Source organism: Primulina eburnea, chromosome 3 (assembly GCF_022965805.1).
Source record: "Primulina eburnea isolate SZY01 chromosome 3, ASM2296580v1, whole genome shotgun sequence".
NCBI lineage: Eukaryota > Viridiplantae > Streptophyta > Magnoliopsida > Lamiales > Gesneriaceae > Primulina > Primulina eburnea.
In genome coordinates, this window is record NC_133103.1 from 48,129,243 (window position 1) to 48,152,116 (window position 22,874).

At 34.5% G+C, this 22,874-nt stretch overlaps 3 protein-coding genes across 3 annotated transcripts; all 3 read left to right on the plus strand.

Annotated features, from left to right (window-relative positions):
- Positions 1–1,826: 1,826 nt before the first annotated feature.
- On the plus strand, positions 1,827–4,911 carry LOC140827747 (late blight resistance protein R1-A-like). The gene has a single exon (XM_073190560.1). The coding sequence runs from the start codon at positions 2,404–2,406 to the stop codon at positions 4,462–4,464; it is 2,061 nt and encodes a 686-aa protein (XP_073046661.1). The 5' UTR covers positions 1,827–2,403; the 3' UTR covers positions 4,465–4,911.
- Positions 4,912–10,571: 5,660 nt separating this feature from the next.
- LOC140827416 (uncharacterized) lies at positions 10,572–11,129 on the plus strand. The gene has a single exon (XM_073190081.1). The coding sequence runs from the start codon at positions 10,572–10,574 to the stop codon at positions 11,127–11,129; it is 558 nt and encodes a 185-aa protein (XP_073046182.1).
- Positions 11,130–12,808: 1,679 nt separating this feature from the next.
- Positions 12,809–13,529, plus strand: LOC140827417 (uncharacterized). Its single transcript, XM_073190082.1, has 2 exons — positions 12,809–13,005; positions 13,058–13,529. Exons 1-2 carry the CDS (start codon positions 12,809–12,811, stop codon positions 13,527–13,529), a joined length of 669 nt encoding a protein of 222 aa, XP_073046183.1.
- The last annotated feature ends 9,345 nt before the right edge of the window (positions 13,530–22,874 follow it).

A 22,874-nucleotide genomic window follows, 5' to 3' on the forward strand; every position in this document is an offset into this window, starting at 1 on the left:
AAATAGTAGCAAATTCATGTTTTATATGCTATTTAATATATTATGATATATTTTTATGAATAATAGATTATAAAATGATAAAATAGTGTGAAATAAGGTAAAAACAATATTCTCTAGTACATCAAGTGTATCTATTAGATCACTCATATATCACTCAGTCACTCTTTGTATTATGATATTATTTTTATTTTTTACAATATCACTCCATTATACTATACTTGAATAGAGTAAATAGACTCCCAAACGTGAAGTTGCCCGCATTTTCTATTATAAGAATCATATATCACTCAGTCGCTCTCAGTCGCTTTTTGAATTATTTTATGCCACTTTTATATTTTATTCTCACATTATTATAATATACTATAATATAGTAAGTAGTCCACAAAACATTAACTTGATCACCTTTATACATTGAATAATACAAAATATCTTCGATTCTTTCATACTAAATCATTAATGTTCAATTACATTTAAATAAAACATCCAACCATCAACTTTCAAAACACAATATTTTTTAGTAAAAGTACAAAATAAGCAATAAAGATGTCATAAAAATTAAATGATTTAACATATAATCGGATGACATAACATATCAAAGTGGGCGACTGAAAACAGAATTAGGTAGGAGTGTCAAAATGCGACACGATCCGTCAACCCGACACGACCCAACACGAAAAAAATCAGGTTCGGGTTGGGGTTTTTCGGGTTCGGGCTGGGTTCGGGTTGGGTGGATTTGGGTTAGTGTCATATTAGGCGGGTTTCGGGTTGGGTCGCGGGTTGACCCGCGAACTTTTTTTTTTTGAAAATATTACCTATATTTTTATATATTGTATGTTTGAACAAAATTTATTGTATATTTATATGATAAATTTTCACTATTTAATATTTATTTTTCATATTTTTATTTTTTTAACAAATTTTTATTTGATTTAGTAAATATAGTTTTAATTTTCTATGATTAAACTTTCAAATTTAAATCAAAAATTTTGTTATTATGTGTGTAAATTAAAATATTATTATTTTTTATTTTTTTGAATTTTTTTCATTAATTTTTTTTAAAAATTAAAAAAAATTAATAAAATTCGGGTTAAGCGGGTTAGACGGGTTGAGTCGGGTTATAAGGGTTCGTGTTCGAGTTGGGGGTTTTCGGGTTGAAAAAAAATAAAAAAAAATTCGCGGGTTGACCTGAAACCCGACCCAACCAAACCCCATTGACACCCCTAGAATTAGGCGACTGAACCCATAATGTGTGGGCGACCGAACAATTAAGAATGAAATATATGAAAAATTATATTTACAATATATACATTGTAATAAAAACCGATAAATCGATAAAAAAAATTGAAATGACATTAGAATTTACACCTGATTTAAAATCTTTGACAATGTTGAGAAAAATTGAAACTTTTTTTAGGAAAACAAATGACTACAATATTCTCTTGCTTAATGTAGAGGAAGAAAAAAAATCGAAGAGAAGACCAATAAGTGATTGATGAAGAAAAGAAGAAGCGTTGTGAGAAGGATGAGAAGAATGAAGCTTTTCTCCACTTTTTATTTTGTATTGTATGCTTCTTTTGTTTTTTAATTAATTAATTTTTATTTTTAAGTAAATGTTATTTATCAAATTTTAAATTTTAAAAGGCTAAAATTTAAAATTAAAATTTGCTTAAAGCATTTTTTTATTACTTAAAGAATGGTTTTCAATTAGTTAAGAAAGGGGTAAATTGAGAATTTGACAAAAAAGGGCTATTTTCTTAAATGGGACTGTGAGGAGGTCAATTTTTCTAAATTTTCCCAACACATGCCGTGTGACTTTAGGTGATCCGGGTCCGGTAAAGTGACTGTTAAGACAATAATTGACAGTAATTTGCTCTAACTTTGCATTTTGGGTTTCTTGAGATGCTTGGCTGGTTTCAGTTTCTTTGTTGAAACAATGGCGTATGCTGCTCTTGTGTCACTTTTGCATGCCACAGACCAGTTTCTTGATTTGGATATGTGCTTCTTCCCTTTCACAAGGGAAAAAATCGAGTCTTTTCAAGGAACAATCAATTCTTTAGTGGCGTTTCTTGATAAGTGCCCACCTATTTGCAGCCAAGAAATCAATGATTTGATAAGGGAAATCAGAGATGTATCGTATGGAGCGGAGGATATCCTCGAGTCCCTAATAGCAACTCACTTTCTGCAAAAAGATGGAAGCGATGGTTATCAGAGATTGAAGAGATTCGAGAGATCAGCTTCGAACAAATCGTGGAAAAACTTGAATCGATTAACACAGAGGTGAGCAATATTCAGCTAGATGGGAATGATGTTCATGACCGGAGAATTTCAGCTCTCGCTGGTTCCTCGAGGGAGGCTTTGAGGGGCAATAACTCTAGTTTGGAGGCACTGGACGATGATCTGAAGATGAAACTGATGGAACAACTTGTAGCAGGATGTTCCCAAATCGACGTCATTCCGATCGTTGGCATGGGAGGGATTGGTAAGACGACTCTTGCTAGAATCTTGTTTGATAGTCAGCTGATCAAGGAGTCTTTTGACATTCGTGGTTGGGTCACAGTATCTCAAACATATAGAGTCCAGGAAGTTGTTTTAGGCATTCTAAAAGACATCGGTGTACCTTTGGATAAAAAAAAGGATGTCGAACAACAACTATATCAAACTTTATATGGCAGAAAGTTTTTAATTGTATTAGATGATGTTTGGGATATACAGGTCTGGGATGACTTAAAAAGACTATTTCTAGATAAGAAAAACGGTAGTCGAATCATACTGACTACTAGACATTCGAAAGTGGCTGCATATGCCAACTCTTTTGGCGCTTATCATGAGATGCAGCTTTTAGATGAGGATTCGAGTTGGAGTCTCCTATGTCGAGAGATATTTCCCCAAAATAATTGTCCATCTGAACTAGTTGAAATTGGAAAGGAGATTGCAAGACAATGCCACGGTCTTCCTCTAGCTCTATCTGCCATTGGTGGGCATCTTAAAAAGGAGAAGCACACAGTAGAATGCTGGGAGTATGTTTCTGGAAATGTAAATATGGTCTTAAAGACAACTAATGACCCGATATTGGAGATATTAACTCTGAGTTATAACTACTTGCCCCATCATTTGAAAGCATGCTTCCTTTATTTTGGATTTTTTCAAGAAGATCGTCCCATAGAGGTATTCAGACTGGTGAATTTGTGGGTTGCTGAGGGATTTGTAAAGCCAAGTAGATGGAATAGCACAGAACAGGTTGCAGAAGAATACTTGAGAGATGTCATTGAGAGAAATCTTGTTTTCGTGCATAAATATGATTCATTTGGGAAGCCGAAGAGATGTGGCATCCATGATCTATTTAGAGACATATGCATAAGGGAGGCTAAAAAAGAAAACCTTTTTTATGTCTTGGATACAGATGCACCACCCTATGATCTTTTGGAGATAAATAGCCTTCGGCGTTATGTTCTAGACGGTTACAAATCTCCTTCATTGGAGACTAGCTTAACCCTTCGCTATTATCATGAAGACTATCATGTTGTTTCGGGTGACAGTAATTCTTCGTACCATGGGGACTTTGAAGATTATGACTCTTCAGATGCTAATATTGAGTATGATGGCAATATATCAACCAGTGATATTGAGTATGATGGAAGCGATAATACTCCTGCAAATGAACATGAATATCGATTCAACATAAGGGATATTATGTTAACGACCCGTTCTTTAGTTTGTCATGGTATTGATATTTCACAACAAATTAAACTAGCTTCAGGATTGCTCCAGGTATTGAACATTAGCATGGGATCAACGAAGTTTCCAATGGGAATTTTAGAATTCGTCAACCTAAAGTACCTTCATCTTGGCAATGTCCGGGAAATCCCATCTTCAATATCCAGACTCAGGAACCTACAAACACTTATTATTCGGGTTATGCAGATAAAGTCTATGCCATCTGAAATTTGGAAGATGAAACAACTAAGGCATCTTCTGATCGGTGGTTTTCATCTTCTTGATATTCCTGATGTTCAAGGCGAAGGGACGAATGCATACTTTCTCGAATATCTCCAGACACTTTCAGAGATAATCGATTTCACTTGTAAGCGAGAGGTCATCGCAAGGGTCCCAAATCTTAAAGAGCTAAAACTTTTGTACAGCAGGGATGCTGTTCGCTGGTCATTTGAATCTCTGCACAATCTTGTCTATTTGTGCGAACTTGAATCATTGCGCCTCGATTTCTGGCCAGGGGAGTATAACTTGCAGAACCTTGCCTTCCCTTTTTCGCTAAAAAAACTGGTGTTAGTAGGCTGTCGAATTCCTTGGGAGAAAATGACCATCATCGGTATCTTGCCCAATCTTGAGGTCCTCAAACTGAGGCACAGAGCCACGAAAGGAAAAATCTGGGAGACGAATGACGGAGAATTCAAGCGATTGAAATTCCTCTCGATTCGGTTTTCAACTTTAGCAGAGTGGAAAACCTGAAAAGGACCATTTCCCAAGCCTTCGGCACCTTATCCTCCAGTGCTGTTTACTGGAGGCAATCCCGGTAGAAATCGGAGAATTTTCGACCCTTGAAATAATTGAACTACAGGATTGTTCGCCTGCAGCAAAGTCTTCGGCAAAGGAAGTGCTCGGGGAAGATAGTGACATCATGCTCATAATTTCCAATGATGTAGACAAATTGCTTCCTGTTACTGATCGTTATATCTTTGATTTAGTTGCTCAAAAGCTTTGTGAGTCAATCAAGGAATCATGGTGTATCATCCTTTGAAGTTCTTGTAATTTACTTTCAACATCTTATGATATGTTGATACTTTCTGAAACTTATGAGTACAAATTCTGACCAAGATAGTAAGCTAGCATAGTTAAACAATTCCGGGATCTTTGGGGGTTACATTTTCCGAGAAAGTAAACGTCTCTTTTTTCTTAGTTGGTATTTTACACTCTTTTTGGTCTGCTTCTGTTTTGCTGTTGTGGTTTGTGCAGTGATGGTCTAAAATTTCTGGCTTGCTCTTCAAATTTTGGTTGGAGAGAAATTTCTTGCAAAATGTTGTGATCTAATCATACTTACATGTTGATGTACTTTACAAAATCAGAATGCCTTTATTGTTGAAATTCTGGGAAAATGAGGAAGGTAATCGTGAAGATCTCATTTAATTCTCAAGCTCATTTAAGTAATCGTGATTTGACCGCTGCAAATATTTTGATATTTTTCGAAAAGCAAAGTGGACAGAAGACATGGGCTGACGCACTCTAGTGCCTGAAACACCTTAAAATGAAGAGTAAAACACGAAGGAGATTGATAAGAAGATACCAAAAGGTTGTTTAATGCATACATTCTACATGGCCACATTTGCTTGTAATTTTTCAAGAATTATTGGCAAAAGTTCAGAGTCATTTTCGCACAATATCCACAAGACATCAAGTAACACTGAGAAAGAAAAGGGCCGATGCTTCACATATAGATTGGTCTTTTAATCACTTTGAAAGATAATATATGACACAAGAGATGTTTCCAAATGCTTTTTTACTTGTATTTTTCCCATTTGCTCGAAGATATTTCATATAAATGATAACACTTGGGGTACTTGTATCAGAAGACAAACAAATTCTAGTCCACAAAACAACAATCTAAAGGAAAAGTAGTGAAAAGTTGAACGCATATCGCATCTACACAAGGATGTAGTTTAAGAATTGAGCCCAGAGCATCCAAAAATTGAGTTTACCCATGGAAAGTAGCAGACCATATAGGAAGTAGGAACCACGTTCACAATTGATAAGCTAATCGCATAAAATTAAAGAGAGAAATGACAAATAAATACAAACTTACTGCAATCATAACGCTGTCATGGAATATAAGAGGAGACAAAAAAACCCAAAAGATGTCATATATGAAGGCACAGCACAAAAGTACTGTGGCAACCTAGAAGACAACAAAAAATTATCAGTTGATGAATATGGACCCATCAGTGTAATTACAAAGCATGGATTGTCTACATGCCTTTATATTTGGTAATTGAGCCAACTGCAAAACAGTTATCATCATACAAATACCCTGAAATCAAGAAAATATTAAATAGTTGGCAATGTTATTTCATGTGCAACAATCAACAGCTTTTCAAGGATTGATTCAGCAAATATTGAGAGAAATTGTCAAATGGCAACATAAATGCAAATTAAATAACAATACCAGAGGGCCAAATGGGAAACAGCTACCAAATAATCCAAACCTCACAAATATATTACTGCATATTAATACATACATCTTTCACAAACATCATAAGCCATAATGGAGAGACAGTTATAGTAAAATAGGGAAACAGGTGCATAGGTGAAATGAAACCCAGGAAGCCCGATTTTAAATGCAAAGACAAAGAGAAAAACAGATTGCTTCCACCATTGATATTTTGCATTCAATCAATAAGAAATCGAGTGTTAATGGTAGATATGATTTAAATTTAGCAGTTCAAATTTTTTTAAGATAAATTTCAAAAAAATTGGAAAACTAGAAATGTAAGCCAATAATGATTTCACAAATAAAGTCAATACTTCATACTGAATTAAAATCTTGTTTATATTTGGTCCAATTAACTCGTGTTCAGATCAACATTCCCATTCCTATCTCTTACTAAAAATAAATCCGGACGTCAAAGCAAACTCGCTGCGATTTATAGATCTTTTGATTTACAATGGTAAACTATCCATGGAAATATTGCAACTTGCAAGTGACCATGGGTTTCTGATGAAATGAAAGGGCATGTGTGAATTTCTACAGAAAAGCACTTGGAGATTCATGTTCAGAGACCACAGGAGAATCTACCAAACCCAGTTCAATGCTAAGCTAATATAAATAAGTCACTTGCTAAAATTTTCCAGTTTGCAGAAGGGCTAAATCAGAATATACACATTTGTTTTACAATATACAGGATTGATATGATTCAGCGGAGCCAACATGTCAAATCGGCAGGGCAAGTAGGAATAATTCAACTGAAACAAATACATTCAGGAACAGGGTAAACATGAAAGAAACAGGTGACAGCTTACAAGAAAGTCTTGGCCAAACCAAGAGTGTGACGCCTTCCTATTTGCAGCCCACACAATGGCAAATAGCAGACAGAATGTCAGCACAGCTAAAGAGAAAATGGAAACCTCCCCTACAAGGAGAAGATTCAATGTCTTTTGTCCAAGACTTTTGCGTTTGTTGCACAGATAGCAAGAACACAGAAGAGACATATACATGAACACAAGGGACTTAGCAATAATAAAAACTTTTAAGTTTACCAAACAAAATCAAATCATACCTCATCGCCAATGATACAATACAATTGTGCATTCCCTGATTACAGAAAGTATTCAATAAGTGTGATGAAGCATGAGTAACCTTAATAGCTTATAGATATGAACAATATTTTAATGGGAATTGGGAGGTGTTATACAGCATCTTCGTAAGGATGTAAATGCTGATATAAGTCTTGAGTTCATCACATTATAACGCAAATGCACTGAATAGTCAGTTCCATAAGTATTTGATTCAAGTCACAAACTTCGGATCTAGTCCACAGCAAACAGAAAGACCCAAACATATAATAAAGAGGCAACATAACATCCTTCTCTGACATAACTCCTTGGATGCACCTTTTTGAGTATTTTTATCCCCAAGAAAAAAAAACATGGAATTATTGAATACACTAAGATCTGTACTAATCAGATATGGAATGTATGTCTCACTCAACAAGAACTTTCGCCCATCACAACAGATATGTCTCACTTGACAAGAACATGCGCTCATCAAAACAGAACAAAAGCAAGCTCAAATCAACATATTTAAAAAGCAAGACGGTTTTTGGACTTCTATCCTCGTTAATGAAACTGAATCTCAATTATGATGCAGCGTACGATTACTCAGGAATTTGACAAATGTATAACTTCATGGTTCATATTACATATATATAATATCTGAAAGACCAAAAATAACATAAATACATATTATACATCCTTGTGATTCCTCTCGAGCATATTGAAGTACTCAATAGCTTAAGTTTAATTTTCTTTTGTTCTCCAAGAGAAGATTGCGATATTATTTAACCAATACTGATCTTTTTCCTTCTAATGATAAAACACTAATTCGGAAATCTATCACCCTTTAATCTTCTATTTGTTTCTACACTTTAAAAATCTTATGTTTTTAATAGTTTTAATCAATTTATCTGTAATAAATTTAATTTATATTAAAATATGAACAATGAATGGAGCCAATAAACAAAAATGCTCAGAAAGTTATGAAAATCTTATTGTAGATTATGCATAAAATTTCATAATTGTTAAAGTTAACTTTTGACATGCAATAGGTAAAAATAAATAATTAAATAAGTTGTGTAGGATACAAGAAATTATAATGTCTTTGATTTGACTTTAAAGCAAAACTATAAAGAGTAGGTTTTTTGTGAAACGATCTCACGAATCTTTATCTGTGAGACGGGTCGATCCTGTTGATATTCAAAATAAAAAGTAATACTCTTAGCATAAAAAGTAATAATTTTTCATGGATGACTCAAATAAAAGATCTGTCTACAAAATACGACTCATATGACCGTCTCACACAAATTTTTAACCACTATAAATAATCTAGATAATGATAAGGACTTTGTTTCAATCGTGGCCATGACTTCAAATTCATCTACTAAAAAATAATTTGTTAGCAAATGTTTTCGTTATATGATAACTACTTTACATAGATTTAATATAATTTATCTTTGAAAAAATTTCTCTGAAATTTTACACTCCTAATTATCTCAATATCTACCGTGCAAAGATGGTGAACAGGACACAATGAAAATGATGTCAAAAATCAAAGTTGGAAAATGTTTGGATAAAAATTTAAAAAGATTACTTTGCTGTCATTCCCTTTAATCTTGTATTTGTTTCTACACTTTAAAAATCGGGGTTTTTATAATTAATTTAATATTTAAAAATTATTTCAAAAATGATTTTTTTTTTTAAAAAAATTCACATTTACTGCAATCTGTGCTTATGAAGCACGAACCATGTTCCACGTGGATAATGGTCCGTGTTTCGTAAGCACGGATGCTCGCAGACGTGGAGCGTCCGTGCTTACCAAGCACGAACATGCTCCACGTGCGAGTGTCCGTGCTTACGAAGCACATACGCTCCAACATGGACGCTCAACGTGCGAGAGCCTATGCTTACAAATCACTTACTCTGCATATTATATTTTTTCCCGTACTTTGTTTTGTCTTTTTTCTTTTATCGGTTCATTTCTATCCATTCATTTCCTCGATCTTTCACGTGAACTGAATCTCTGAATGTTCACGTGAAGTTCAATAATTTAAATCTAAATATTCTTCACCATTTTTCGTCTACATAATTGTTGTGAATTTCGACGAATGAGTTATCAATTTCCTCTTTGAATCTACATAAATTTTCTCTCAAATTTCATCGGGAAAATGTCTAACATCGACGTGCTCTTATAGGTGGTCATGTAGTTATCGATAATTGATCACTTGAATATAACATTCCATTTGTTAGACCGATACGAGTATTACGATCTATTAATTTTTTGGAGTTGATTGAAGTTGTGCATAAAATTTTAGGAATCGATCCAACGAATTTTTCTTTGAAGTTGTCAACAAAATATTCATTTGTGGAGAGATCATCTTGGCATGAAATTCAAGTCCATCTCGTTTATAATGACGATTTACAGTTTATAATACAATGTGACAATATGCATATGTTGAATTTATATGTGGAAGCAAATTCTATTGATCATCATGTTGGATTGATGATCCTGAATCCTACGTTTCACATGCATCCGATTCAGGTTTCAATAACCAACCCGGTAGTTCTACATACGGTGATTTCCAGGATCTAGAATCTTATGTGCCACAGGTTACTGAAGGACTCAGTAATATAAATTTCAATGGCGTAAGTGGGTCTTGAGATCAATATATCAATGTATTACCGGAACAAAATCATACTCCATATTGGCCGAATCCAACATTAGATACGAGTGCTCGTTGGCCACTAATGATGATATTTGTAGGAGTGATTGAACCCGATATGTCATATAGCGAGTCTGAAGAAGAAGAAGTGAATACTTTTACAAATCCTAATGAGGGGACATCGTCTCGGCAACCACCTCGTGACACATTACATAGGCAGACCGTACCATTTCTTCCAAACACTTCTGAAATACCATCATTTTTCAATAAATTTTTTGGGAAGAGTCTCCTGATTCTGTCGATGTACCTTCTGGAATGCGAACAAGCTATCACAATCCGGATAGAGGTGAATTATGCGTTAATATGTTATTTAAAAATAAGAATGATCTTATTGCATATGTGAAGGATTATTCAGTTAGAATGGTCAGGCTTGAGTACCGTGTTGTGGATAGCACACGCAGTTTGTGAAAATTACGTTGAAGAAACAATTCTTCTACGGTCATTTGTCGATGGGGACTTCGCACTTCTTTGAAGGCTAAAACTGATTATTGGAACATAACAAAATATGGCGGGCCTCACACATATATATCTACCTTTGTTGATATAGACCATACGAATTTGAACAGTGATATGGTGGCGCATACGCTATTGGGAGTTGTTCGTTGTGATCCCTCGTACGAGATTAAATATATCGTCGAAAATTTGAAAGATAAATATGGATATCAAATCTCGTATATGAACGCATGGCAAAGTTTGAAACGTTCTATGGAAATTGATTATGGTACATGGGAGAGCTCCGTTCAATTAATTCAAAAATATATGTGTGCTTTGTCGAAATATAATCCGGGAGCAGTTGTGGAGTGGAAGCATCTCAGAGCCAACACTGAAATGAGTAAGACACTGAACTATGTTTTCTGGGCATTCAGACCGTGTATTGATGGGTTTCAACATTGTCGAAAAATAATTAGTATCGATGGTACACACTTGTCTACGAAATACAAGCACAAAATGTTGATCGCTGTCACTCTGGATGCGAACAATCAGGTTCTACCGCTAGCATTTGCTTTTGTGGATGAAGAAACATCAGATTCTTGGAAATGCTTCTTTGAGAACCTAGGAAGACATGTTGTTCATGGTGAAAATGGTGTGTTTCTTATTTCTGATAGGCATAAGGGAACGAGCAGCTGAAGATCAACCATATTTTCAATCTCCATATGGTAGACATCGTGTTAGGATCGATTACGGGGAGCACCGTTGAGCTACAATAGCTTGGTTCTTGAAATATTGAACACTGATGAATTAAATCGAGTTTGGTGTTCAAACCAAGCGGAAAATACTCGAAATAATCATTCGTAGAAACCGATTAAATCTTTTGTAAAGCATTTAAAATATATGCAAGTTGAATGAGTAAAAGTATTTTAGTTGAAGCATTTTATCAAACACTTGGTATGCAATATTTTGGTATTTGAAGAACACATAAAATACTTCAACAATGCATCTTTAAAACTATGAAAATGATAAGTAAATGCAATAAACAAATAGACACGAATTTGTTTATGGATGTTCGGAGATTTCAACACTCCTACGTCACCCCTTCTTCCCCTTGGGAAGGATTCACTAGAAGACTTTGATTTATACAACACCTTGTACAAACCCATTAAGCTAGGACTTACCCACTGCCTAAACTGAACTCCTAGCACTCAAGATTGTAGGCAGCACCTCACAATCAGCATATTGTTTAATGTCTCATATGCAAAGACTACATACACAAGTTTTACGTCTTTGTGCAAGACTCACTCAACTAATCTGTGAACTTCAACTCTCTCGTATATGTGTGAGTGATCGTATGTGAGGAATATATCAGTTACAGTGTACATCTCAAATGTATCCTCACACAAGGGCTTGTACTCTCAACTAGCTGATTTTTTCTTGCTAACTGCCCATGCTTTGAATCCTCTTCCAAAGCTCTTGTTTGATCTTCAATATGTTGTATTTATAGGCTCCAACACTGATATATACGTCAGACACAAGAATATGACCGTTGGAAAGTTTCTGTACTGTTTCTGGAATTGCAACGGTCAAATTCGTCTTGCTGGACATTTTCCCGACCGATCAACTCTGGTCAACTGGTCAACTCTGGTCAACTCAACTGGTCGTTCAGTTCAACTGGTCAGCAGCTGGTTCAGTTCAGCTGGTCAGCAGCTGGTTCAGCTGATGTGCTGAAATCAGTCTAGCTGATTTCAGTTTGTGCAGAACCAGTAGCTTCATCGTCATTTATCAGCATCGTAAGTTTCGATTTAGACTTTCACTTATAAGAATGATTTGTAGATATTTGTCTTATCTTTCCAACGCATACTGAATCGCTTCGTTTCGATAACCGAGCTGAGAGATATGACCAAAATACGGCAGCTGCTCAAACACAACTGATTGCTGTTTTCGTGTGATCAGTTCGGTAATTAAGCGATCAGTTAGACCATGATAATATCCAATTTCGCCCAACTGACGTGAAGTACAACTTGTTCCAAATTGAGTTTTCTGATCAGTCCAATTGCGGATTGTCATTTGGATCATCCAGTTGAGAGATATCTTCAAAACACCGAAGCTTGCCAGAAATTCAGTTTGTGCAAAATTCAGTTTCAGCTTGCTTCTTGTGTTTGCAACTTCACACTTGAGTAAATATGTTAGAAACACAATAAAAAGTTTTGTTAACATCAAAATCAAGATTGCGAACATGAAATATTCCAACACGTCGTTTTTGTTTGAGACATGTGTGTTCAGACTTTAATTCTAAATTCAAAGACGCGCATTTGAAAGATTTATGCAGGGTGGCAGGAACAAAAAATCAAATTTGTAAGTTTGAAGCAACAATGGAGGCAATCAAGCAAAAGAACATTTTGGCGTACAGATATTTGGATGGAATTGCGAAAGAAAAATGGAGTTTGGCTCATGATTGTGGTTGGCGTCGTGGGGTGTTGACAACCAATATGTCGGAGTGTTTAAATAGTGTGTTGAAGGGTGCTCGTAGACTTCCTATATCTGTCATAGTACACTTGACATTTCTGAGGTGCGTACAATATTTCATTGAACTTGTGACAAGAGGTGGTCGTATGGTTCAGAAATCAGTTGTGGCCAGATTATGCATGTCGGAAAGATGAGAAATGGGCGAGAAAGTCTAGTGAACATCGTGTTGCCAAATATGATGTACGTGAGCAAACTGCTTCGGTTGCAACTGTTGGAAGACCAAGTCGTGGCCAACATATGCAGGTGGTCAAGTTATCAACGAGTGATTTTTCATTTGGTAAATGGACGATTTTTGGCATCCCATGTTCCCATTCTATTTGCACCACTAAGTGGCACTCCTTAGATTCGACGACACTTGTGCAGCCATGGTATAACATAGCCGAGTACTTAGCAACGTACGAGGGCATATTTCAACCTCTTGCAGATGAGCGATACTGGGATCCTCCAACTTTCGAGTTGCATCACAACCCGGTTAGACGTGAAAGAAGAAGAGTTGGTAGAGATAGAACAACTCGATTGATAAATGAGATGGACGGACCGGTAGTCAGAGAGAGACGACACCGATGAAGTCTTTTGTTAAATTGTAATAACGCTTTGATATGTTAAAAATTAATTGGTTTTTATTTAATTTAAAAAAAAAAAAACCAAAAAAACAGAAATAGTCGGATAATGTTTGCGACTGAGCAGTAAAATATTACCGCTCGAGCGCGCACGTTTCTGCCAGTGAAAAATTTTTGCAGCGCAAAGCTCGCGCTCGAACGGTAACAAGTTATAAGTGTATAGCTTACAAATCAAATTGTTTGAACTCTTCACTTTGATAATATCATCAATGGTTAATGAAGAAACTGTTGATGACATATGTGTTTCTTGTAAATAGAGGACATTGGGATCTTCCAGGCCTCGATTCTCTGTCATTCTGAAATAAATTGTCGATCTTCTAAACTTCGTTCTACTGTGAGCAACGATCTCAAAAGTTGTTCGGTGACGAAGAAAGAAATTGTAATGAAGGAAGAAATTGCATAGAAATGAAAATGGAAGGAAATGAAAATAGAAGGGTGAAAGAAAAAAGAAGTAGGAGAGAATGAAAAGAGAAAGATAGGGATTGGTGGAGGGATAAGGGGTGTGAGGGGGAAGATGCGACACGTGGAGCATCCGTGCTTGCGAAGCACAGACGATAGAGCGTTCGTGCTTTATAAGCACAAATCATACTTCACGTGGACCAGCGTCCGTGCTTCGTAAGTATGGATTAAAGTATATGTGAATTTTTTTAAAAAAATTCATTTTGAAATCATTTTATATTTTTAAATTATTTATAAAAAAAACCCTTAAAAATCTTATGTTTTTAATAGTTTTGAAATAAAAATAAATGGATATTTGTACGAAGGGTTTAAAAAAAAATTTATGCACGTAATCGATATAAAGCCCCAAAAATATTGTAAATGAAACCAATTAAAAGAACGTAGTCTTACATTTTTATATATGTATAAATAATATAAAGCATGGTCACTTTACATATATATAAATATAAATGTGCATATATATATATATATATATATATATATATATATATATATATATGTTGTACGTGTTTGTACATATAAATTATCTTGTCGTACATATTATAATATTATATTATATAATATCATCGAAAAAGAGCGTCAGATATTTTCAAGCTCAATCAGTAATTCATCACTTCTGTATATTAGGAATGAGTATCATATTATATGCATGTAACAGTATAGTTTGATATATATTGAAATGATTTATGTGATATTTAAATAAAATATTATATATATATATATATATATAGATATATATATATAGATATATATATATGTGTGTGTGTGTGTGTGTGTGTGTGTGTGTGTAGTATCAATTCATGATATTGTATTTTATATCGTGTCTTGATTTTTCCGACCTTTTGATATTGTGTGTGGATTTGAGGTGTGATTTTGAGATGATATGAAACTGTTGTCTTGCTTGAAAGACAACATAGGCTGAAAAATGCAGAATGTGTTCGAAATCCTTTGGAAGACAAATAAGATATGCATGTAATTGATTGACGAGAAGTGCCCCTACACTCTTGTAGTCTTGGTTCGCCTGATTTAGCTAGAACATTTGATACAACTTATCTGTTGATATCATTATCTTTATTTCAATTATCCACGCATGAGATTTTGACATGAACATGGCTTACATCTATATGTCGTTAATTATGACAATATTTTTTTTTATTTTATTTCGGCCATACCATACTGAGTTATTAATCACGACTTCCACTTGGGTCGAGAAATGAATCAAAATATTCAATTCATTGATGAAAAAGTATCAATGATACGTCTTTATCATGCATGTCTATTTTTTTCCCGTAAAAAAATTATTTATAGTTAAATACTCATCAAATAGTTTTTGATCTATAATATTTTTCCACATTTTTTAAATAAAAATATCATTAACAACAAAAAATAGTGATATACGTTGAACAATTAATTATGAAATCAGATCAGACTAGCCGGTTCGATCGAGAATGGGTCACAAGTCCAGTCCAAAAAAATTTTATAAACCGTTTGTACGGTCCAATCATTCAGAACCGGTTCAAAATCAGTCTGACCGACTCACCTATATTTATTATTATTTTTGTAGTAATAGACATTATATTGATTGATTTAATTTTTTTATAAAAATATAGGTATAATTATATTTGATTGTATGTATGTTGTTGAGATTTGAAATTTAGATAAATTTGTCTTTTTAATGATAATGATTTATATGCACATTTAAGATATTTATAATTTAAAATATATTAATTACTATATTATTTTATATAACATAAAGATTTTACGACCTGATCAATTAAAATATTTTAATTAAATCAATTTGATCATGGATCCAATTATAAAAAAAATTTGGGTACCTAGAAACTGAATAGAACATATATAAAATCATAGTTCAAATCATCAATAAATAATAAAGTAGAAATATAGAACTCAATAATTATGGCTAAGGGATATGTTGAAGAAAAGGTTGGTTAGTGGAAGTGTGAGGGAAATATATTGTAGTGGTAAGTTAATTTTAAGACAATAATTTGTTTCGTTAAAATATATATGAATTTTTTATTAATTTATTTTAATTAGAGACCGTTTGACTTTTTAATTTGACCAAAATGAATGATTTAAAGAATAAGATTACTTTTATACATGTTTGTTAAAATAAAATAAAAAAGTCAAATCTAGATTCGAACTATATGTTTTTGTACAACACAAAACATTACTACTATACTATATGTTTGATTGAATATTAACGTAAATAACTAATTATATACATATTATATCGAGGTCGAGTTTGGATCATTTGGGTCGAATTTTTCTTATTTAGGTCGAAGTTTTCACATTTTGTTCTAGCATGAGTCGAGTTATTCGTGTTTGGATCGAGTTTTACACATTTGGGTAAAGTTTTGAGATGATTTTTAGAATGAAGTTTTATGTCTAAGTTAAATTTGGAGTGAAATTTATATTTTGATTAATTTAAATTTTATTTTTATGAACAAAATTGTAAAATTAAGTTGACTGAATTTAGAAGAAAATTGAACCCCAGTTTCCAAATTTGCCACAATAATTTGCTCTAAGTTTGTATTTTAGGCTTCCTGAGATACTCATTGAAATATAATATTTTTCATGACCTATTCTCAATTATATGAATAGTTATGAAATAATCAAATGATCACTGAGAAAGTAAACATGATTTTCATTTCATTAAAATAGTATGAGTGTCTTTCAATTTGTTCTTACATGATGTACTTTTAATTTATTTTACATTTAATATAAGTTTCATACGATAAGAAATATCACATTGTCATTAATATTATGGATATAATTGAACCAAATAAAGCCGAATAATATTAAAAAAATGGATATCCGAATTTGAGTTTGAAAAATTGTATCATATTCAAATTGTAGTTGTAATTGAAATTAAAAAATACATCTAATTTTGGTTCAAACTCATTCAAATGATTCAACCTTGAATTGAGCATATTTAAACTATAATTCGAAATTACTCAAATACTAGCTTGAAATTTTTTTATCACAACACAAAACTAAAAAAAGATTTATATCTCCAACATATCCATTTTTACTGCCAGGAGATTGAAGAACTCAATAACTCAAGTTACATTTTCTTTTATTCTCCGTGAGAAGATGGTGAGATTGTTTTAACTCAAGTCTTATGTATGCCTCCGGACTGACCAAACCATTACTAATCTTTTTTCCTTCCAATACTTAAATACTAATTCATAAATCATCACACTTTAATCCTCTGATTTGTTTCTATACTTATGTTTGTAAAATTAATAATTTTGTGTTTTTAATAGTTTTGAAATGAAGAATGCGCGGGTAATAATTTCATGACAGGTTTAAGGAAGAAAAATAAATTATGCACGTAATCAATATAAGGCCCCAAAAATATCATAAATGAAACAAATTAAAATAGGTTGGCACAATTTTAGGGTTCTCTCCAAGAACAAGCGCAGGCCGAAAAAGAATGCTAGTTATTTTCAAGCTCAATCAGTAATTCATCAGTAATGTATAATAAGAATCATGAGTAACATATAACATGTAAATGTGTATATTGACATATGTGATATTTATGTGTTTATATGACGTATTATGACATTTAATAATATCGATGTATGAAAAATAAAATATATTTTACATATATATATTTTTGATATACGTAGCATCGATTCATGATATTGCATTTCATATTGGTCTCCATTTTACTGGTGACATCTTTATATTTTGTATCGATTCGAGATATGATTTTGGGATAATACGAAATTGTTACCTTGTCCGAAAGATGATGTAGACCGAGAAATGTACGATAAAGAAATATCGTTGATAATTTTTCATCAGTGAATTGCATATGTTGATTCATCTCTCAACCCAAGTCACAATAGTGAATAATAACCCAGTATGATATTAACAAAATAAAAATATAATAATGAATGACATATGGATTTAACGCATGTTCATATCAAAATATCATGCAAGGATAATTGAAATAAAGTGATGATGTCAGTATATCAGTTGTATCAAATGTTCTAGCTAAGTCAGGCGAACAAAGCGAATGTCTTAGCAATACGTACAATCGCCCAGAAATGTTGAACAAGAGAAAGCGAATGTCGTATGCTAGCTTATTCAAAACAATAGAATGGCTAATGCTAATTACAAGCTGGAGTTTAAGGACACATGTGCTGGGAAACTGAAATTTGGTCTTGATGATATTGACTCTATTGAAGATACTTACAGTATAGGTCTGCTCGGGTATGTGATCAGTGGAAAACCTCCAACTGGTGCTTTATTTGATTTGGTACGTAGGTGAGGCTCGGACATTCATTTCCAAACTCATGATAGTGGGTGGATTGTCTTCACATTTCCTAGCGTTGAAGTAAGAGATCGTATTTTGGGTGGAGGGTCATAAATGGTGTATGACTATCATTTGTTTCTTAAGGAGATGCCAAGGTGCTTCAGGTTCAGGGATGAAGATATGAACTTTATGCCATCGTGGGGTACAAATCCATGGTCTTCCACCGGATTGTTGGAATTTTAATATACTTAGCAAGCTAGCGTCTCGTTTGCAATTCATATGGACATGCTTACCCATGATCGAAAGCGAATCAAGTATGCGAGAGTGTTGATTGAAATGGAGGCATCTAAACCAAAGCTTTCGGAATTAGAAATAGAATTGACATTTGGGGATGTGATGATAAAATTTGAATATGAACAAGATATTAAATTTTTTTTATGTTTGTCATAGTACAGGTGATGCAAGTGTGAGTTGTGTTCGGGCTGCACGTGTTGATATGGTAGAAGAGGGGCTCGAAGCTACTGGTAATAAGTTTCGCAGTAGATCTCAAAGTGTTGCTTGGAGGAAGAGCAATTCTAGAGGAAGATCTAAGTTATGGAAACCTTACAAGCACGCTCCATCCAGACATCCATCTCAAGTCAAGGACAGTCATGAAATTGATAATCCGTAGCCTCAGATTGGTGCGATGTCTACTATTGTCAAGGACACACACCCGGTTTCTATTGAGGAGTAACAAGTACATGCCCCTTAAGCTGGAAAGTTGGATAAAGGCAAAGGTGTGTTGATTGAGGGAGAGTTGGCAGTAGAAGCTCTAAGTGTCGGAGTAACAAGAGACGATCGTTTCGAGGTGGTTTGAATAAGAAGAATAACAAAAAGAAAAAAAAGGAGGTACGAGCATTATTGGGAAGACACAAGGTAATAACAAAAACATGATTGTTTTCTTCGGAGACATGGAAGATTCTAGTTCTTGTGATACTGAATCTATAAGCTTGAATAGCGATAACAAGAAGGTGCAAAACTTTGGGAAGGATGTAGCGCGGCGGCAACCCGAAACTACCTTCGGTAGTTAATGAAGCATGCTTGCTGGAACATTAGAGGCCTTCACAAGCCTCTAAAACAAAAGAGCATTCAATCCTTTTGTGGGTATGAATAAGATTGGTATTTTTGGGATTCTTGAATCTAGACTCAATGAAAGAGACCTTCATACCTTTTTGAGAGTTAGGCTTCAAGGTATAAAAACTTTGCATAACTTTTCGCTTAATAATAAGGGCCACATTCTTGTGATTTGGAACCCAATCACTGTCGACCCTAATATTGTGGGTATGAGTGAGCAATCTATTCACGTTCATATTGTTTTTTTAAAGACAAAGATTGAGTTTATGTCATTTTTTGTTTATGGGTTCAATACGATTGTACACAGGAGAACATTTTGGGAAAATCTGATATTGCGAGCAGGCTCCTGCCAGTCATTGTGGATGATTCTTGGTGACTTTAAAAATATCTTATCTCCAAATGAGAAGAAAGGCGACTTTCATGTAAAGAACTATGAAACCAAGGATTTTGTCGATTTGTGACCTCTCTTGACTTGACGGATCTTCATTCGATTGGTTGTTCCTTCACTTGGATGAGCCCCAAAGTTTGTAGCAAACTAGATAGAGTTCTTGTTAATTATTGCTAGAACTCTTCTAATCTAGATGGTCTGGGATAATTTTTGCCACCTGGTTGAATATCGGACCACATTGTGTCTCTTGTTTCTTTGCTAGAACCGAGAGCTAAGAAAAAAAGACATTCAAGTTCTTCAACATGTGGGCTATTAGTGATGATTTTCTGGGACTGGTTGAAAGATATTGGAGGTTCGCGGGGCATGGTACAACTCAGTATAGGCTCAAGCAGATGTTGAATGGGCTTAAACTACCATTGAAACAACTCAACCATACCAAATTCAGTCATATTTCAATTCGAGCGAAGGCTGCAAAACAAGAGCTAGAAACTTCGCAAGCGCTAATGCTCAATTCGGGGGTCATGCTAGTGACTTACAAGGAGGAAAGAAGGAAAGCTGAGTTAATACTAGAAGCAGAGAGATTATTTATTGATCAAAAGATGAAACTTGGATATATCCAACAAGGTGACAGGTGCACTAAGTTCTTTCATGACTTCATCAAAAGAACTTATAAGAGAAATTCGATTGTTTCATTACAGAAGCCAGATGGTATAATTACAAATGTCCCGAATGAGATTGCTAACTATTTTGTGGATTCTACAAAGGGCTACTCGGTCAGAAAGTGGACATAACTACTGTGAATAGAGATGTTATCTTGAGTGGCTCGTGTGTCTTGAATAGTGACTGGAATTACTGACTGCTAACATATCTATCGATTAAATCAGAGCATCTCTATTTGACATAGATAATGACAAAGCACCATGCTCGGATGGTTTTGGCTCCTCCTTCTTCAAACACGCTTGGGATCTAATCAAACACGGGGTCATTGAGGCTGTGAATGAATTCTTTGTGGAGGGTCGTTTATTGAAACAATGGAACCACTCAATCATCATACATGTTCCGAAATGCTCTAATGCAACTTTTGTAAATGACTATCGGCTGATTTCTTGTTGCTAAGTGGTATACTAAATCATTTATAAAATCTTTGTTCGTAGACTCAAGCTAGTGATTGATAAACTTATTGATGGAGCACAAGCTACTTTTATACATGGACGTTCTATCGTTGATAACATTCATCTAGCTCAAGATTTTCTTCTTAAATACGCCCGCAAAAGAGGTTCCCCTCGGTGTATCTTGAAGGTAGACATACAAAAATCTTATGACACAGTGGATTGGGAGTTCTTGGACGAGGTCTTTTCTCTTATGAAATTTTCTCCAATATTTATTCGGTGGGTAATGGAATATGTAACGACTACAACTTACTCTATAACTCTTAATGGGACTTATCATGGACAGTTCATCGGAAATCGAGGCTTTCGACAAGGTAACCCGCTGTCTCCTTTCTTATTTACTCTATGTATTGAGGTTTTGTCCCGTTTTCTGCATTGCATGTGTCGTTCAACTAAGTTTGTGTTTCATTCGAGGTGTCGTAATATCCATATCACATATCTTGCCTATGCAGATGACTTCTTGTTATTGTCTCGTGGGGATGTTCGTAGTGTCTCTATGCTTTTGAATCGTTTAGATGCTTTTGGTGATATGGCGGGACTAAAGGTCAATTCATTGAAATCAATCATTTATATGGCCAGTATTGATGATAGTATCAGACATGAAATCCTACAGCTCTCGGGTTTTGTCCCTGGTACTCTTCCTTTTTGGTATCTTGGTGTTCCATTAGCGGTTAAACAATTGAGATCTTCTGACTACAGTCTACTTGTGGATGCGATTGCGTCAAAAATTAGTTGTTGGCCGAGGCATTCTTTATGTTATGCGGGGAAGATTGAGCTTATCAAATCAATAATTTGGGGAGTCAAGTGTTTTTGGTTATCCATCTTGCTTATCCCGATTTGTGTTGTCAACACCATAAAATCTGTAGGAAGTTTGTTTGGCTAACAAAGCATCCAACAATTGCATGGGATGTGTTGTGCAAGCCTTTGGAACATTGTGGAAAATACACTTGAAAAAAGACAGCTTGTGGATCCGTTGGGTTAACCACATATATAGAAGCCTTGGAGATGTATGGCATTGGAGTTGGCATAGAGATGATTCACCTTTGATCAAGCAAATCCTATCTATTCGGGATGAATTATTGAGACGACTAGGATCGGTTGACACAGCTATAATTGACTTAAACAATTGGTTCGATGGTAGTCAGGGGATAGGGAGTGCTTACAAATTCTTCGTGAACTCCAGGGGTGGTCGGCCATGGAAACCACTTCTGGGGAAATCAAGCATCCTTCCCAAGCATAGATTTTTGCTTTGGTTATTTGCACATGGGAAGCTACTCACTCGAGATAGATTGCCATTCGTGGTGGAAAAATCTTGTGTTCTTTGTGGTGCGGCGGAGGAAACTCTCCTACATCTTTATTCAAATTGTCATGTCTCTAGGAACATTTGGAATAGCGTTCGTGCATGGTTACACATGAAGAAAATTATGGGCTCACCTTCGGCTGTGTTAAGAGCCTTCAAATCTGTCTACAGAGGAAATTATATACTATCAAGGATGCGTATTGCGGCCCTAGCAGCAACCGTCTATTACATATGGATCTTGCGAAATAGAGTATTATTCGACAATGAAGTACCTAATGTCAATCAGATTGTTAGGAAGATTAAAATTTACACTTTTAGATTTATCCCTAGATCTGGTGAAATTGTGGATGTAATGATGTAATTATTTTCTTTGTTTCTTTATCTCCTGAGGATGTGTGGAGTATTTGTACGCTAACGCTTTTTATCTATTTAATGAATGTTAAATTCATTAAAAAAAAATATGTGTATCTTATTCAGCTTCCCAAGGATTTCGTACAATATATATGATTATTTGGATTTAAAATATATTTAAATATTATTTTATTTTTGTGAGACCGGGCTTGTAACCCAATGGTCTCATC

Coding starts and splice junctions, on each gene's coding strand:
- LOC140827747 (XM_073190560.1), top strand. CDS start 2,404: ATGAAACTGATGGAACAACTTGTAGCAGGATGTTCCCAAATCGACGTC.
- LOC140827416 (XM_073190081.1), top strand. CDS start 10,572: ATGGTGGCGCATACGCTATTGGGAGTTGTTCGTTGTGATCCCTCGTAC.
- LOC140827417 (XM_073190082.1), top strand. CDS start 12,809: ATGGAGGCAATCAAGCAAAAGAACATTTTGGCGTACAGATATTTGGAT. Junction 13,006..13,057: donor GTACACTTGACATTTCTGAG/GTGCGTACAATA, acceptor CGTATGGTTCAG/AAATCAGTTGTGGCCAGATT.